The sequence below is a fragment of the Dromiciops gliroides genome, chromosome 1 (genome assembly GCF_019393635.1).
Source record: "Dromiciops gliroides isolate mDroGli1 chromosome 1, mDroGli1.pri, whole genome shotgun sequence".
Classification (NCBI taxonomy): Eukaryota; Metazoa; Chordata; class Mammalia; order Microbiotheria; family Microbiotheriidae; genus Dromiciops; species Dromiciops gliroides.
In genome coordinates, this window is record NC_057861.1 from 3,077,990 (window position 1) to 3,096,473 (window position 18,484).

Below are 18,484 nucleotides of genomic sequence, written 5' to 3' on the forward strand. Positions count from 1 at the left end.
TCCACCCTGGCTGTGGACACGGGGAACTTACTCCCCAGTGCAGACCACCACCCCTCTGCGGAGGAGTCACCAGGGGCAGAGGGAAGGGACTGGGCCAGAACCTCACACGGCCAGAATGGGTCAGGGAGCTCAGCCCAGGCTCTCTCCCTCCCCCAGGACCCCTCCCTCAGCTCCACAATGGCACTGTTCCTGGGCTGAGGGTCTCAGTCCCACTCTTCCCGGTGCTGGGAAGCTCACCCCCTTTTCTGGAGGAGCTCAGGAGAGAGCCTGCCAGGGGTGCAGACCTAGGAAGTGTGGGAGCCCATGCACTCATCCCTGTCAGGAAGGGCGCCCCCGAGGACAGGCAGGGGCTCATCGAATCTGGCTCCCCGCATGCAGCAGGTGCTTAATTAGCGGGGGCCGAATGAAGGGTTGGGACCCCGGGGCCTCGGTGTCCGCCTAGGGTATGTGGATCTGGAGGGCTCTGGTGGGCACCTCTACCTGGGGATGCCCAGGGCCCTCTCCCTCTGCTGCCCTAGGGCTAGGGCCCCTGTCCTACGGCCCACAGGGATACAAGAAGGGGACAAAAGGCAGTTTGCGGCCTGGCTGGCCTGGCCTGTGGGAGGGCGTGGAGGGCAGGCTGGCTCGGGGCACTCACCTCTGAATGGTGAACCTGACTGTGTCCTCGTTGTGGGAGGCCACCATCACGCTGGCCCGACCGTTGTGCTTAATCTCTTCCAAGACGTAGTTGAGGCACCTAGAGGGAGGAGAACAACGGTTGAGGACCCGCAAAGATCCCTGTTTTCTAGAGACAGATCAAAGGGCCTCAGAGATCTTTGCTTGGAAGGGGCCTCTTTCCAGGGGGACTTATTTTATGTGGGAGGAAACTGAGGTGGGACCCACGTAGAATCGCCCTGCTGAGGGAGGATCTGAACTCTGGGTCTGCGAGCTCCTGGCCAGGTGCCTTGTGGGGGTGCCACTTGCGGCCAGTGTGACCTCAGAAAAGCCCCTTCCCTCCACAGGCCCCTGGGGTCCCTCCCAGATCTCAGAGGGCTCCTCGAGAGGTACCCCCTGCACCTTCCCTACTCCCGGGAGACTCCTGAAGGCAGGCCCCAACCCCAGCCCTTCCCAGTGCCCTCCACGCAGGCCAGGGCCCCCACCTGTGGTACATGGTGTTTGTGGCCTCATAGCTCGGGTTGATGGGGTCCTCGTAGCCTATTTCTGCTGCCCGCTCACGCTCCTGCGCCATGTAGGCACCCCTCACCAGCTTGGCGCCGAAACACCAGCCTTCCCGCCGGGCCAACTCCACGTCTACCGACACATTGTCATAGGCGTCCTGGAAGAGAGGTGCCTGTGAGGGCTGCGAGGGCCTGATGTGGGGCCTCTGATGGACAGACAAGGGACAATCGAGGCAGCAGAGCCAAGTCTATTATGGAGGAGGGACCAGGCTGGTGGGAAGGGAGTGTGTGTGTGCACATGTGTGAGACAGAGAGGGAAGGGGAACATGGCTGTGCAGGCCGGGGGCAGCCGGGTTGGGGAGGGAGGCTTCTAGCCTCGCCAACCCCACCATCCCCGCACCTGCCCCTGGGCCTCCTCTGCCTCTTCCTCTCCTGCTGGTCTCAGGATTCCCAGCCCTGGGCTCTCTTGGGCAGCTCCAAACCAAAGGATCTGGGCTCCTGCCTCCTCCTCTTCTTCCTGCCAGGCCTGGGCCTGGCTCCCTCCCCTCTTCCCCAGGGAGAATGGGTTCTTGGGGCCGGCTATCTGGCCTGCTTGTTCCTGTATTCTGAGTGGTTCCTGGTACACAGCAGGGACTTAATACGTGCTTATTGATGGATTTACAGGAGTTCACAGGAGCCTTAATCGCAGCTAACAGTATAGTAACTCCCACTGATAGGGATCCGTGAGGTTTTTAGACATTTAAGAAGGAAGTGGTGGTGAGGAGCCCGGGAAGGCTTCAGAGCAGGCTGTGGCTGGCCCAGCCCACGAGGATGAGGGACCAGCGGTGGGCCAGGAGCCCCTGGGGAGAGGTACCGAAGGCCTGGGGATCACAGGCTGAGGCTGTGGAGAGGAGGCTGAGAGGAGGGAGGCGGCCTTGGCTGGAGGACCGGGGGAGAGGCCCTCCAGCCCTGGGGGTGGGGGGTTCTATGCCTCCTCTGAGAGTTGGGGGCAGGGTGGGTGCCTGTGCCAGGCTGCACCAACCCCTTCATTCTACAGGTGAAGACGCTGAGGCCCAGGGAGGGGATGGGCCTTTGCCCAGGGTCACTCAGGCAGGGGCTTCCAGGGCAGGGTCTGCCCGGTGGCCACACCTTCAAGTAGCACTGGTATGTACTGAAGATCACAGGCTTCTGGACGTTAAATCTGCGCTGCATTTCCAAAGTAAGACGGCTGATGGCCGGCTGGAAGTACGTCTGCTCTGCGTCCACCATCAGGCGAACCCCGACCTCCATGGCCCTCTGTGGGGGAAGGGACGGCAGGGACCGGGGTCACCCCAGGCGCTCCCCACGGATGATGCCACCTGCCCATGGCCTCCTGTGTCACCCACCTTCTCCCCACCACCTCCCCAGACCCCTTCCCTTGAACCAGGCTCAGCTGTTGCTGGCCAAGCACAAAGACCCCTCCTGTAGTGGGTTCCCCATGGTGGGGTCCTGGGGACCTCTGACAGTTGCCAGATGAGGTGTCATCTTCTCTCCCTCCTTTCCCCTCCATCTCCTCCTCATTTAAGCCTTTACAGGCGCTTCCTGGGCCCCCTGGGAAGAGCCTTCCCATTTATGTTTCATTCCTGGGAAACTGGCTCCCTCTGCCCCGTGTTGGGGTCAGCCGGTCTCAGTACCCCCGGCCCACCATCTCCTGACAGGCCCAAGGTTTCCCATTTCAAGTGGGAGTTCTTTCCTATTCCTGGATGATAGGTCTGGGCTCCTGGGGGGGGGGAGGGCTGCTCTCTCCCTCGGCCCCCCCCCCAGCCTACCCCACCTCAGTGAGGACCCCCGAGACCACCACTTTCAACTCATGTGACAGATGGAGAAGCTGAAGCTTGGCAAGTGGGGAGGCAGGATTCGAATGCAGTTCTTTGGCCCCAAACACCGTGACCTCCCCCCATCCCTGCCCGGACAGTCGTGACCTTGGCTAAGACATCTATTCTCTGCAGCATCCTCTTCATCTGATGGTCTTCCTCCTCCGTGAAGTGAGACAGGAGGGGCTCCAGCTGGCCAGTCTGCAGGCAGAGTGCAGGGGGTAAGGACACGCCCCCCATGGAGCTCGGGGAGGGAGGGGCTGGCATCACCCCTCTTCTACAGAGGAGGGACTTGCCCAAGGCCATGTGGGCAGCACATCTCCTGCCTCCAAATGCTGTGCTTTCCCTCCCTCAGAGATGGGGAAACTGAGGCTTCTGCCCAAGGTCATGCAGCCTGCCAACAGGCAGGGCCCGCCCAAGCCCTCAGAGCCCCGTGGGTGAGTGGCTAGCTCTCTTTGTGGCCCCTGCTGAGGGCCTGCTGCGCCTACGCCTGACCTTGGGCAGGACCCGCTCCCATGGGAGACAGGAGGCCTCACTTCTAGGACCAGGCCTGGCACAGCCCGCTGCCTCCCTGGGCATCAGTGTCTAGAAAGTGGGGGCACGCTTCACCACCAGAGAGGATCGAGCTGTGCTGCCTCCTGCAGCTGAGCAGGGAGCCAACAGCATCTGACCCAGCCCGGGCGGCCTCCATCCCCTCCGTCATCCCCTCCGTCATCCCCTCTGTCATCCCCTCCGTCATCACCTCCATCATCCCCCGCAGTGGTCCAGTTTTTCCCCAGCAACACCAGCTGTTTCCAGCTGCCCTTAGTGGTCACACATGGCACTGCAGGCCCTCCAGGGGACTTTCCCACTACAGGGCCTGGCAGCCCAGGATGCCACCAGCTTCTGGAGGCCAGCCCTGAACTAAGGCCTGTGAGTCTGGGGTGCGGGCAAATATCACCCCCCATTACAAAAGGGGAAACTGAGGCTCAGGAGCCATGTAACTTGTGTGTGGCTGCCCCACTGCTAGCAAACGGCCAAATCGAGGAAGGCGACAGACGGTTGCGGCCAGGCCAGGATCAGAGGCATGGGCTTGGAGGGGACTTTGGCATCCGAGGCAGGATGTGAATCCAGGCTCGTCAGGTTCTGCAGGAGCCTTCCCTGGCCCTGTCGCCGCTAAAGCCTCCTCCTGCCAGACGGCCACCTCATGTGCTGTCTGCAGTCGCCCCCACAGACTGGGAGCTCCCTGAGCCTGGGGGTGGTCCTGCCTTTCTCACTGCTTAGCCTGATGCTGGCACCCAGTAGGTGCTTAATACATACTCACTGATGGACTCCACCCTCCCCCACACCACAGTAAAGATGAGGAAACAGGCCCGGAGAAGGGAAGGGGGACCCACAGAGGCTGCCCAGGAGGCCAGGCCAGGGCAGACTCTGGGGGCCTGTCCCCGTCCCTGTTGGTCCCTGCTGGCCAGGCCTCCATGTGTGGGAGCCCTTCCGCAGTGCCCGGCCCCGGGTCTGGGGGAGGGAGGGCGGCTTCTTCTGTTGGGCTCGGGGCTTTCCTTTAGCCCTGATGGCCGACAGCTGGGCCAATGGGCCCGAAAGGCCGTGGCCTCTCATGTCAGGAGGTGGGCAGTGCTCTTTGGAAGAGTAACTGACCCCTGTGTATGACCCCAGTCTTCTTTTTTTTTGGTGAGGCAATGAGGGTTAAGTGACTTGCCCAGGGTCACACAGCTAGTACGTGTCAAGTGTCTGAGGCTGGATTTGAACTCAGGGGCTCCTGAATCCAGGGCTGGTGCTTTAACCACTGCGTCACCTAGCTGCCCTGTGACCCCAGCCTTCTAACAGTGCTGCAGGGAAGCAGGAATGGAGGCCGAGAGTCCCCCTGAAGGTGGGGGCCTGCCTGCGGGCAGCGGTCACCAGCCAGGGAGGGGAGGCGCCTCTCTGGGTGCAGGCATGTGGCCGATACCTGTATGTCGGGCACGTGCAGGAGCTTGGAGAGCTTGGTCCTGTTGTCGATGAGGCTATTCCAGTCCAGCAGGTCCACGGTGCTGAGCAGAGAGAGGCGGCCATCTGACCACGCATGCCCCCCCTCCCCTGGGTGTCCTTCCCAGGCCCGGCTGCACCTTGAAGGACGGCGTGCGGCCCAGGCCCAGAACAGCCACCAGGACAACTCCAGCAGGCTGCCGGGCCCAGAGGCGAGGAGGGGCTGCGCCCATGTGGACCCTCTGGGGGTGGAGGGCGTTCATCCTCTAGGCCGAGCCCAGCACCGTCTGCAGGGCCAGCCGGGGGCCTCCAGCCAAGTACACCCAGTGAGGGTGGGAGAGGGGAAGGCTCCTTGACTTTGGGAGCGAGGCCTCTGAGGGGCAGGAATCAGGCCCCTCCCCACCCCATGGTTCCTGGACGGGGCGGGTCCCCTTGGCCCTACTCACCCAGACACCCCCAGCATCTCCCCCGTGAACCAGTCCTGGATCTCGGCCTTGGTGGCGATGCCCATGTTCTCCAGGCTCTTCTACAACATGAGCACGGGGTGGGGGGGTCATGGGATGGTGACCCCACTCCCTAAGGGGGCACACAGGGACCTGCTGCTGGGGAGGGGCAGGGCAGGGTGGGGTCCTCTAAGTAGATGCCTCCAGAAGACAGAGGGGGACAGGTCTTTTAAAGCTGCTCTGCATTCCTCTCATCATGGAAACAGACCAGCGGCTCAAGAGGCAGGGCTGGCCACTGGGGGGGGGGGGGGTCCGGCTCAGGCCCTGGCCCCCAGCCCTGGCTCTCCAGGACATCCCCTCACATCCCCACCTGCCCCGCAGTCACCCCAGGGAGGCAGATCTTCGACCGAAGCATCACCTGCCCTTTACAGAGGAGGAGATGGGGCGGTAGGCCTTGGTATCTGGGACCCTGGGCATGACCAGGCAGAGCCCTGCACGGCCAAGGCCACAGCCGGCTGGGCCCAGACTGTCTAGCTGTGCAGGGCCCTGGTGTGTCCCTTCTACTTCCTCAGAGGCCAGCCTGGCCTCTGCCAGCCCTTTGTGGGGCCCGGGAGAGGGGAGCCAGGATGCTCTGGCCGCCGGGGCCCTTAGCCGACAGAGCGCGAGGGCTGTGAGCCCCGCTTTCCTCCCGTGGCTGATTCTGCTGCCCACAGGGACAAGGGAAGAGGGTACTAGCATCAACCCATGGCCCAGGTGCCCAAGCCACAGGACCCGTTAGAGAGGGAAGGGGCTGGAGCTGCCAGGACGGCTCTGCCCGAGTCCACCCGGCACTCGCTGGATTAGAACCCAGGTCTTTTAATGTGGGCGCCGCTGCCTCCCCCAGACCAGCTCCCAGGGGCCCTGGTGAGCTTGTCCACGCACCTGCAGCTTGGTCACCTCCAGCTTGGTCTCCATGGCTGGAAGCCCCGCCTGGCCCTGCTCTGCTGCAATCTGGTGGAAGAACTTCCTCCACTTGGTCAGCACCTCAGAGAACTGCAGCTGGGGAGGGGCCGGGGAGGGGCTCAGGTGAGGGGGGGCTGCAGCCCCAGCACCTCCCAGTGCCGCCCCCCAGGACCCCTCTCCACACCCTCTTTCCTTTGTGTCCTGGGGTCTGGGGACATGGACGGGAAGTGCCCCGAGGGCAGGGACAACAAGGGCCCAGCAGGTCTCCTGGCACCATGGATGGTGGATGTGTGTACACACGCATACTTAGAAGCACACATGCGTGTGCCCCAGTCCCCATCCTGTGGGGTGAACCACAGGCAGGAGGAGCCCGAGGGAAGGAGGGAGGGAGGAGAGATGCCCCAGCTGTCCGTGGCACCTACCAGGAACTGGGGCCGCCCCAGAGCCGTGAGCTTGATGGCAGAGAAGCCGTCCTCAGTGGCCCCGCCTGCCAAGAGGCCACAGACCAGCATTAGGGCCCCTTCCCCAAGGGCAGATGGGGCTCAGGGGGAGGGGGGCCTGGGATGCGGGTGTCAAGCCCCAGCCCTGGTACTAGGGAGCGGGGCGAAGGTCCTCCCCTTGTCAGGGGAAGTCGGCCCCACTGCTGTAGCCATCCGCAGAAGCCCGCAGGACCGTGGAGGGGCCCACCTCGGGGCCTGCCCTTCTCTGAGCACCATCCTCATGGGCATTATTGCTGCACCATGGATCACCACACTTACTGTCCTCATTGGTCAGCACTGATTAGGCACCTACTGTGTGCTATGCACATGCTTGTGCTACTCCCTCACTACCATTGTTATCATCATGGGCCTGGAGTTGGGAAGACCTGAATTCAAATGTGGCATCAGTTATTTGCTAAGTGACCTTGGGCAAGTCACTTAGTTGAAACTAAGGTTGCCTTAGTTTTCTCATCTGTAAAAAATGGTCGTGAGGATCAAACAAGATCATGTCTGTAAGGCGTACAGCGTGAGTGGCTGTGAAGCCTGTCCTCAGGCCATGTGCCCGTGACTGCTCCGACTGTGGCCAGGCTGTTTTATGGTGAGATGCCTCAATTCAGAGACACGGAGGGAAGTCTGCGCTGAGGGGACACCCTGACTCCTGCTGGGGGGACATTGGCTAAGGGGGGGCCCTTGGCTGGCGGGGGGAGACCTCAGCCCAGCCAATAGGTGGGACGGGCCTCTCTAATGTGGCCTGGAGTCCGTCTCTTGGCAGCTTCTTTCTGGTCTGAACCTGCAGGTTCTGGCTCTGACCCTCTTCTGGTGAATCTGGTGGGTCGGGGCTGAGCTGAGAGGTCTTAGGGCCCTGGTTACTGCCCTTCGTGGTGAAACGAGGCAGAGGTGGCGGAGTGAGTGTCCAGGGGAGGTCCCAGCCTCAGTAGGGGCTTCACTGGTGGCCTATTAGTGACTGACTGCAGGGCCCAGCTCATCCTGGGGAGGGTCCACTCCCTGTTCTTACCCAGAACAGTCTCAGGAACCCCCCTGAACTTCGAAAAGCAAACGCATTCAAACTCATTAAGAGTTTGGGCCTCCCATGAGGCCTGTGGGGGGCCCCATGAGCCCTGAGTGCTTGTGATCTGGGTCCAGTGCAGATGTAATGCTTGAAGGTCTGCAAAGCACTAAACTAATGTCATCTCCTGGCAGGGAAGGGCTGTGATCACCCCCATTTTACAGACGGGGAAACCGAGGCAGGCAGCGGGGAAGTGACCTGCCCAGGGTCACAGAGGCTGGCTGGAGCTGAGCCCCTTCCTTCTACCACTCCTACTCCCTCCCCAAGTGCTTTCCTCCTTCTTCATCCAAACCCCATCTTTTAGAGCCTGGCTACAGAGGTCCTCCTCCTCCAGGCAGCCTTCCCTGCTCACAGCCAGTTCCTGGTTTGCCTCACTCATGTGGGTGCCTCATTCTGGCTGGGGCAATGGTATGCATGCCTCTACCCCCCCCCCAGGCTGGCATCTCCATGAGGGCAGGGTTCTGTATACAGCAAGTGCTTAATAAATGTTGGCCAAATTTGTTGACCTGACCCCATTTCAATCCTGACTGACACTGACTATGTGACTGTGAGCCCATCACTCGTGTCTCTGGGCCTCAGAAGGGACAGACCAGGCCCTGTCTAGCTCTCATGTTCTCCTATCGTGCCTGAGTCTCCTTCCCATCCCTGTGGTCCCCACTCCTCCCCATTCCAATGGCAGCCCCCAGCTGACAGAATGGGGGCGTGGGCAGTGTGGACAGGCATTGGCCCAAGGCTGTGCCCATCTCACAGGACTTTGGTGAGGCCTGGTGGGTGGGGGAGGCACTTACCAGATGCGTCGATACATCGAAGGAAGGTTTCCATGTGGTGGTCACACTTGGCCTCGTTGGCATAGAAGTAGGTGCGAGCACTGATGACGCCATCCCTTCGGTCCCCAAAGGCCCGGTGCACCTGGAACTGCTTCTCTCTCTTACTGGCTCCTGCACCAAAGATTTGGCTTGTTGGTTGGGGCTCATTAAACCTTGTGCCCAGGAGAAAGCCATACACGGTCTGGGTGACCGGGGCAGGTCTATTCCTCTGTGCCTCAGTTTCCTCCTCTGTGAGATGAGGGGGCTGGGCTGGGTGGTTGTCACGGACCTTTTTAGCTCTAAATCGATGAACCCATCGGTCTTAGGCCCCACCCTGGCCTTGGATGCCAGGAGGGACAATTAGCAGCCGAGAGAACTCGTCCCTTCACTCAGGGCTGGGGAGAGGTGGGGACAGCACAGGGGGAGGCCGCAAGGACACAGCTGGAGGGGTCCGGGGGCCATCCAGGCCAAAGCTTCTTACACTGGGGGTGGCGCAGTAACTGAATGTGGGGGTCATTAAAAATCTGGCACCAGCAGGAGGTTATGCACACCTTTTATCCATACACCCGGGGTCACCTACAGATTTCTCAGGGAAGAGGGGTCACGAGTAGTAAAGTGTAGGCAGCCCTATTCTAGGCCAACCCCCTCCCTTCAGGCTCGGAGGTGAGCTAGACTTCCCAGCAACAGGCCCTGACGCACAAGGGAAGTGACCTGCCCAGGAGGTGTGAGCTCCTCCTTGTCTACAGACCCCCCCAGCCATGGGGGAATGGCCTCTGCCCCGCTCCCCAGCTCTCTGGCCTGGGGGCCCTTCTCTCCATCTCAGTCTCCTCTCCTCTCTTGTTTTCTGCCTGTCTCTCCCCCTCCTCCTCCTCTCCCTCTCCCTCCCTTATTCTCTCTCTGGCTTCCCTCCCAGCTCTCAGACCAGCCGCAGATCCTGTGAAAGCTTGGTCCGGCCCAAGGTTCCAGCTCCTTCCTCCTCGTCCGTCCAGCCTTTCTGGCGGCTAGGTGACAGGAGGCCACACAACCTGAGCCTGGACAAGGTCGGCCAAGCCATGCCTTGGGAAGTGACCTTTGGCCTGGCCTTGGAACCAAGGGGGCTGTGTGGGTCTTAGTGGAGGAGCCGAGAGGGGAAGATGAGGCACAGGAGCCGAGTCGTGCTCCGGAGGGCCCTTTGGCATGCAGGCAGGAGCCGCTGCCAAGCAGCCAGGGATGAATGTGGAGGAATGTGAGGGAAGGGGGGAAGAAGGCTCCCCAGTGCCAGCCTGGTATAAGCAGGGGTGAGGAGGCCCTGCTGGGAAGGTGCCACCCCTGCCTCAGCTGTACAGAAACCACAGAACTTGGCTCCAAGGTAGCAGAATAACAAAGCGCCCCCATCCCCCTGCCCCTCATCCCGACTCCACCCCCCCAACTGCCCTCTGGCCGGGCAGTCTTGGCCGTCTTGGAGGCTTGTCCACTCTAACCCTGCTTGGATGCTCAGTCTCTCCCCAGGGTCCTGGACCCATAAAACACGCAGGGTCTGGGCACCCAGGCCAGCTGTCCACTTACCGCTGCCATCTCTCTCTGCCTCCGCAGTGCAGGAGCTGCAAGAGACAGAGAAAGGGAAAGGACCATTGTTTCTTCCTGGGATTTCACTCTTAGGGTGGGGGAAGGGGCTCATCCCACTGTGCCCAGGGGCAAACAGGACCCTCTGGGCCTCGCTCCCCAGTCCATCAAATCGAGAGGCCACCGAGTCCAATCCAATCCCCTTATTTTACAGATGAGAACATCGAGGCTCTGGGGGTCACACGGTGGTCTGTGGCAGGGGGCCAGGGTTGTTCCCACTGGGCTGCTGTTTGCCCTTTAAGCTGGTGTGGTGACAAAGGCACCCTCTCCCAGGAGCAGAGAAAGAGGCAATGGAGGGAGCTGCCAGGAAGGACAGACTTTATAACTATGTCATACTTTTGCCAGAGCTGATTTCAGGCTGGGGGCTCAGAGCTGCAGAAACACCTTATTCTGGGTCCTCTCTCCAGGCAGGGGAGCCAGGGGCAGTTTGACTGTGGGGAGGCCACGGCTGGCCGGCTAGCCATCAGATTCCCTCCCCACAGTTCCCCACAGCCCCATGTTTAGGGGAAAAGCCCCTAAAGCTCCTTTTCCAGAAGGGAGGGGGGAAGCGCTCAGCCCCCTGGAGGGGGGTGCCGAGAAAGAGGGACTGCTCAACATTCCTGGCCGCCTGGCACAGTAACAGGGCTGGGGATGGTGATGCCCACAGTCCCGGCCTCCCAGGGCTGTCCTGAGGCTTGTCAGATAAAGTCTGGAGGCTGTCTGCCACCTTGCCTGACAGGGACCTCACTACCTGCCTTTTCCACTTTAGGAAGGCTCCCAAACACAGGGGCTATCATTGACATGCCCAATAAGCACTTATCATTAAGTGCCTGTGGGCAGGGCTTTGTGGATGGGCCTGTCCTCCAGGGGCTCACAGGGGGGTGAGGGGCAGAATGTGCTGGAGGTGGCAAGGGGGCCCCTTGGCCAGGAGATGGAGGTGAGAAGATAGAGAGGGACCCAGCCCCTGCTCGAGGCTAAAAGCCCCCCACCCCCCAGCCCTGGACATCTCTGGCCTTTTATCAGGGCTGAGCAGGGAGCCCTGATAAGTCGGATGGCTCCTGAGCCTCCAGGGTCACCAGCCCAGCACCGTATCTCAGGCAGAGCCTTGAGACAAGAGATCAGTCCTTTATCCAGAGCACTTCCAGACTCCCAGAGCTTGGGCCTGGCTAAGGTGCGTCAGGGGCAGGATCCGAGACGGGCACTCTGCACCCGCCTGGCCACCAGGCTGCCTCTCCTTGACCAGTTCTCCTTGACCACCTGTGGCTCCCTATTACCCCCAGGACTCAACATAAACTAACTCTTCTATCTGGCACTGAAAGTCCTTCCTGAGTTGCCCCTCCCCCTACACCTCTCTCTCCTCCAAACACTCCAGGGTCTGAGGAAATGGGTGTCCCTGGACTCTGTTCCCTCCTCTTCTTCCTCCGGGTCCAGGCCCTTCTCCTGTACTGAATTGCTGTGGATGCTGCTGCCTCAGCCTTGGGGGCAGAGAAACATCCTGCCTTCCTGCCCCCTTCCTCTCCTCCCTCCCTGGCAGGTCTAGGGAGGCCCCTTCCTGGCAGCTGCATTCCATTCTCTGGGCTCACAGGCTTGGCTAGATTCCCTCGGAGGGCCCTGGTGCCGGCTCCCATCGGGAGCCCCAAGGAATGGCAGCTGTGGGTGGGCCGGGGATTCAGGGGCCCCTGAAAGCCACCGGGCTGGATCAGCCTTCCACAGCAGAAGCCAGGACTTCAGTGATGCTGGCCCAGTCAGGACCCTTGGCCCCTCTGAGCAGGCTAATCCGGGCAAGTCGGAGCCTGTCCTAGCCAGCTAATGAGAGCACTTGGAGGAAGGGCCTTCCCTGTGACTCTGCCCCAGGCCCCTGAGGGCAGGCCCTCTGCACCCCACCTCCGGCTGGGGCTCAGATCAAAACCAGGGCCTCCCCAGCTTCCCACTGAGGTGAGGTATATCCCCTCCCTATGGGAGGGAGTTTAGCTCTCTAGTGTGGGAAAGAGCAGCCAGCACGGGGGAGCATTTGGACTGAGAAGGCCCAGCCCTCACCTTCTAGAAAATGGGTATGCCAAAGTGAGCAGCCAGCATTTCCCTAACTTGCTGAGCAGCTCTTCGGCCCAACATCGCTCTGAACTGACCGCAATATGAAGAGGGCTTGCTAAGCCAGGGCACCAAATATCAAAACTAGATAAAATGCACAGCACAGTGGAGTGACCTTTGTCTCAGTCACCAAGACAGCACCACAGACTCAGGGGCTTTGGCCCTGCCCTCTGGAGAGATAGGGTCGGCTCTCCCTTCCGGGGTGTTCCCTCCGCTGAAGCAGATCGCAGCCCTCTCCTCCATGACTTTCTCCAGAAGGTTCTCCCTGTCCCTGCCCCACAATGGGGGCCGGCACGGCCCAGGGGCCGTCCATCTGTTATCTCTCACTCCATGCCGACCCACATCCATCCCCAGCGCAGGCTCATCTGTAAGTCACTGTTGCTCTATGACCCTGCAGGTCTCCATGCCCCCCCCCCAAGCTTCAGGAGGCAGGAGATAAGAATGGAAGCAGGGAGGGGGCGGCAGCCCCAGGGAGGGCCTGGCCTCTGCCCTTCTCTACAGGGCCAGCTGCCATCTTCCTGGTCTTCCTGCAGCCAATGAGAGCCGGGCCCATCAATTCTTGGTTCCCCGTGGGCCTTTGGATGGGAATTCTCCTTGCTGGCCCCTGTCCCTGGGCTGCCTCAGCCCTGGCCCCTTCGGAGGAGGGGGAGGGGTTGCTACAACTTGGTTTCCCTGTGTAAGGAGGTCCCCTCTCTTCCCAGGAGGGTGTCAGGTTCAACAGCGCACCCGTCCTGGGAGTGAGTGTGAGCGAGTGTGAGCATGTCTGTGCAGCGTTTGCCTCTAAGTGCGGTTCCCAGAGGGGTGTGGACACAGCCGGTGCCCAGTGGACACTTTTCAACAAGTCTGGCCCGCACAGATGGGATGGGGTGAGAGAATGTGGTGGAGGATTAGGGGTGAGGAGGCCTGCACACTCAGGGGGATTCTCAGGCTCCTTATTCTGTTTCCTGGGATGGCTGGGGGGGGGGGGGCTGTGTTCTTCATTCAGTCTTTAAAGAATGCCTGTAGAATGGATTGCTAACTACTTCAAAGTTGGCTAGGAGGCTGCCTTTGCCACTCCTCCCAGAGGCTCAGGACCCCCCCCCCCCAGGGTTCCCTGCAGGGATAGGCTACCCCCCAAATTGGCTGGGTGAATACCTCAGGCTTAGAGAACCAAGACATCAGGCCCTAGGGGGGGCCAGGGAGGCAAGAGGGAGGAGACCCCGGGTGTACCAGCTGTGTGGCCATGGGAGGGCCCACTCTAGAGATGGCACTTACTAAATGTTCACTGATTGGTGAATGGCAGAACTGGATGTCACTGGACAGGGAGGTATGACTCTTTTTTTTTTTTTTGGTGAGGCAACTGGAGTTAAGTGACTTGCCCAGAGTCACACAGCTAGTAAGTGTCAAGTGTCTGAAGCCGGATTTGAACTCAAGTACTCCTGAATCCAGGGCTGGTGCTTTATCCACTGCACCATCTAGCTGCCCCCTGAGGTATGACTCTTGAATGAGTCAACTCCCTTCACCAATGCAAGTAGCACCGGCTCTGCAACTTCAGAGTTACAGAGCTGCCTGGGGCACAGAGAGGTTGCCTGCCTCACCCAGAGTCACACAGCGAGCAGGATTTGAACCCGGGTCTTTCAGGCAGCAGTCCACTGACTCCACCTCCCTGCCTCTGCTGCTTATGTTCATAAACACCCAACCTTCAAGAAGGTTAATCAGGGGCAGCTAGGTAGCGCAGTGGATAAAGCACCGGCCCTGGATTCAGGAGTACCTGAGTTCAAATCTGGCCTTAGACACTTAACACTTACTAGCTGCGTGACCCTGGGCGAGTCACTTAACCCCAATTGCCTTACCAAAAAAACCCCCAAAAAACAAGGTTAATCAGGCCCACCTCTCTCTTTTCCCATGAGCCCCCTGACTCCTTGCTCCAGTCTCTCCTTCACGGAGCACCCCAGGGATTTTTCTTAATGTAGACCTCCCTCCCCTACTCCATGAACTCTGTCGCCGACGCCCCCTTCAGCTAAACTGGTCTGTTGTCTGTTCCTCCCACCTGAGACTCCATCTCCAGCCTCCAGGCCTTTGGCATAGGCCACCCCCATGCCTGGAATGCTGCCTTCTCACAGCAACCTCAGTCAATTCCTCAGGCAGCACCTTCTCCAGGATCCCCTCACTCTACTGCGTCTGTCCCCAAGCCCCTTGGCATTTATTTCACACATAAAGCTACGCAGAAAGGAATGTCCGAGCCTTGCCAACGGTCAGGGGGCGGGGGAGAGGGGGAAAGCAGAGAGAGGAAGCCTAGGGCACCTTCCCCGGGTGTCCAGGGAAAGTAGGGCTCCCAGAGGTGCTGACAGGACACGGCTGGTGGGAGCTGTGGGGTGGGGAGCCAGGGAGGCCCCTCCTTCCCCGCCCTGCCAGGAGTCTGGGTGGGGCAGGGGGTGTGGCCACAGAGCCCAACCCCTCAGCTCTCACCCAAGCTGTGCCAAGGGTTCTCAGGGGCAGGCACTTCCTCCTCCTCCCCTCCCAGTCAGCCTGCTGCTGACACCCCAAGCTTGGGGCCTTTTTCTTAGAGCCGGCCCATCCTGTCTGGGAACTAGCCCCAGGTCCCGCCCCCCACTATCAGCAGCTCCCTCTGGGGAGATTCCCACTGAGTACCACTGCCCAGGACAGGCTGCCAGCCCCCTTTTCTGTGCCACATGCAAACAAAAGGTGCTGAATAAATGCTTATTTACTGAAGGACTAATCCGGTTCAAATCCCGGTTGCTGAGAATCACTTTCCCTTTCAGAGCCTCACTTCCTTTATCTATACTATGGGCTAGAGCTCCTTCCAGCATTAACTTGGCTCCCAGGGACAGTCCCAGCTCTGGGAGTGAGGGAGCTTCTCTGAAGGGGGCTGGGGGCCCCCAGTGTCCCCTTCTCTGCCTGTGACCACCAATGCCCCCGAGGGGAGGGGAGCCCTCCTGGCCAGGGCTCGGGAGGCATTGAGTGCCAGACTGAGGGGTGGGGGGGAACGGAGTCCCTAACGTGCTTCACAAACCTTGAAGCCTCTGGACGTGACATGATTCTTAACAAACTGAACAGCAAGGGAAGGAGAGAGGGAGAGAAGCAGTGGTGGGGGGGGGGGCAGTAGGAGGAGCTTTGGAGGCTGGGAGCTGACACTCTGGGGGACCTGCCGTCCAGTCCCTGCCCGCTGCTGCCTCAGTTTCCCCCTCTGGAAGGTCCGGGGTTAAACTCGATTCTGCTAATGCCCCTTCCCACTCTAAAAGCCCGTGGTTATTTCTGGGTGGGTGGGTGGGTGGAGGGGACAGGCTCAGCTCTGACTGTGCCTGGAAGCCAGCAGGACATAGGACGAGCCCTGAGGGAGGAACACAGGCTCAGGTTTCCTGGCTAGACAGGAATGCAGTTAAGAGAAGCCGCCACCTCCCTTTGTTTGGGGACAGCCCACGGGTAGGGGCAGCTAGGTGGGCCCTGGGCAATGCCAACAGCAGCTCCAGCCCAGCTGGCCTGGGGAGGGGAGGGGAGGGGGCAGAACCCCGCCTCCAGCTTGGCCAATCACAAGAGGTAGGCCGGGCTCTGCCGGCCAATGGCCTCGATCAGGTCCCGGCAGCTTGGGCCGCAGCCAGAGTACAGGGATCCTTGTAATCCCCAGCAGGAGGAGGGGGGACAGCAGGGGACAGGCTGGACCCCACGAATCTGAGGGCCCCCCCCAGGCCCAGCCAGCTGACACTTCAAGGACCCTGAGGCTTCGGGCTGGGCCTTGCTTGTGCCTGGACTCCCCGCCCCCACTGGGGACAGCCTGGTGAAGCCTAGCCACAGGCTTCTCCTTAGAACCAACCAACACAATGCAGAGGAGTCTAGTGCCCCCCAGGGTCACAGCCCCCAGCCCCCCCTTATTTCACAGGAGCAGAAAGTCAGGCTGGTGGGGGGGAGGCTGGGCCTCAGATCCTCCCCCCAGCTCCAGGGCCGAGGTGGCCTGCCCAGGGCACTGCCCCCACCCCACCTGGTGCCCAGGCTCCCACCTGCCCGGCTGGCCCTAGGAGGCTGCTAGCTGTGCCCCAGACACTGGGCACCTTCCCCCCCCTCCCAGCCTCTGGGCTTTCTCTAAGATGCTTTCCGTGAATTTCTCTGAAGGAGCCGGGCTCTGGGCAGGCATCCAGACTCTTCTGTGCCCAGGGAGGTGGGAGACTGACACCTGACCTCCCTGAGCCTCCCTCTTCTCCGCCTCTCGCTCCCAGTTCCAAAGCTCTCAGCTCAATGCCTGGCACACAGTAGGTGCTCAACGGTCATTCTTTCCCCTTGCAAACCATCTTTATTATCAGCATTCAAATGCATCCAAGAACCCAAGACTGCTCCAAGTGGGAGCCTAGTTAACTTAGCTCTGGGTTCATGGCCTGGGGCCAAGCACACGGGTTGGGAGGACCTGGCCCTGCTGTTCCTGACCATGGGCACGTGCCTCAGTTTCCCTTTCTGTAAAAGGGGGGCGGGGGCACTTTTAAGGGCCCTGCCCTCTAAGTCACTTGTGCAAGGACCAGCAGAGCAGTTTCTACCTGGGAAGCCTTGGGTTTTTCCACTCTTTGAACCTGTGCCCTTCACGCCCATCAACTACTGCCTTCTTTACAACTATTCAGAGGTCAAGGGAGAGGAGGGAGGGGGGATCAAAGGACACTCACTGGGAGCCCTGCCCAGGTAGAGAAGGTGAAACAGACATCGTGGGGGGGGAGAGAGGGAGGAACCCCAGACCACTGGGGCCAGCTGGGGATCAGGGTCAGGCCACACTCCTGTTCCAGCAGAGCAGAGAGCCCAGGCTTTTCCTTGAAGTCCTTGGGATTTCCCCATCTGATGACGACAGTGGGGTCACGCCTGTGGGGTGGCGGCTGCAGGGGGAGGGCACAGGGTGGGCAGACCTATCTGGTGCTCTGGGGATGAATGGGGCCGAGGGCCAAGGGGGTGCTGGGAGCCTGCTCCCCATTCCCCCTCATGCTCATTCGCTCCAGGCTCCCCACCCACCATGCTCTTGGTAGGAGTTTACTGTTTAGAGGCGACTGGCCAGATCAGGCCCATCCCTACCCCCTCATGCCATGCCCAGGCCAGGGGAGCCCCAGGGCCAGAATCCTGGCTCTGCCAATGGCACTGATACAACTTGGAGCAAGTCTCTTCCTCTGTCTGGGCCTCTGTTTTCTGCTCTATGAAATGGGTGGATGCCCCTGGGCCAATCCTTAGTCCTATCCATGCAACCGCCTCCCTTTCCTTCTCCTCCCAGGGGCGTTGTGGGGGAAGGAAACCCTTGAAAAGCTTCAGATGTGGCCCAAAGGCGACTCCATGTTAGTCTATTAACTTAGCTGTTATTTACTGATTGAGAAACCTGTCTCCTGATGTGCACAATGGGAGTGACATGAGGGGGTTCGGCCCTGGCAAGGTCCTCTGCTTGGGGGTGGCTGAGGTGGGGCCTGCCCCTGGGTCTCCCCGTCTCCTCCTTCTAAACAGTACCCAAGGAGTGGGAACATCTGGCTCACGGCACAAGCCCAGGGAGGCAGCTGGAGCAAAGGGACGAGCGGCCCCTTCTAACCCCGCACCAGGCACCGCGTTGGCTTGGCCTCAGTTTCCCATTCTGTAAAATGAAGGAGTTGGACTGGATGAGGTTCTTCCCAGGTCTGAATTGGTGGCTCCCTGGTCTGTGGCCTGTGTGAGTTAAACTACCCTCTGTGGGCCTTGGGGGGAAGAGGGGGCTGGGCTGGTCCCATGACCAGGGCAGGAAGAGGGGGGCCGGGGCAGGGTGGTCCCCCAGGGCTTACTCCAGCTCCTTCTCCTCGGCCTCCTCGTGACTGAGGTCCTCCTCCACGCCGTAGTCCAGGATGGAGCCGACCCCAAAGGCCTGGTTGTGCCGGATCAGAGGTTTGATGGCTTCCTGGTCCTCACCACCTACAAACTGCCCGTAGAAGGTCATCTTCATCAGCCAGTTAAACAGCCGCTGGCCCAGAAGCTTCTGGGAGACCGCGAGCAGCTGGGGGACACAAAGAGAGGGCCTTCAGGTCTCAGGGGAGACACCTGGACCCCATGGGGACTTGGCAGAACTCCCTCCCTCCCCTCACGGGGTGGGGGATAAGGGGAGGACAGTAAGAGGGTGGCTCAAGGGCAGCTAGGTGGCACAGTGG

General features: G+C 60.6%; 1 protein-coding gene across 1 annotated transcript in view; it reads right to left on the reverse strand.

Annotated features, from left to right (window-relative positions):
• Positions 1-18,484, reverse strand: part of LOC122734294 (proline dehydrogenase 1, mitochondrial-like) — a 28,341-nt gene that overhangs the window by 2,948 nt on the left and 6,909 nt on the right. The window contains exons 2-12 of the mRNA XM_043975007.1: positions 18,125-18,333; positions 10,233-10,267; positions 8,670-8,819; positions 6,759-6,823; positions 6,316-6,432; positions 5,398-5,477; positions 4,935-5,016; positions 3,098-3,190; positions 2,286-2,432; positions 1,140-1,315; positions 638-736 (exon numbers count right to left, since the gene is read on the reverse strand). Of these exons, the coding sequence (XP_043830942.1) occupies positions 638-736; positions 1,140-1,315; positions 2,286-2,432; positions 3,098-3,190; positions 4,935-5,016; positions 5,398-5,477; positions 6,316-6,432; positions 6,759-6,823; positions 8,670-8,819; positions 10,233-10,267; positions 18,125-18,333 (1,253 nt within the window). The remainder of the gene's footprint in view (positions 1-637; positions 737-1,139; positions 1,316-2,285; positions 2,433-3,097; positions 3,191-4,934; positions 5,017-5,397; positions 5,478-6,315; positions 6,433-6,758; positions 6,824-8,669; positions 8,820-10,232; positions 10,268-18,124; positions 18,334-18,484) is intronic.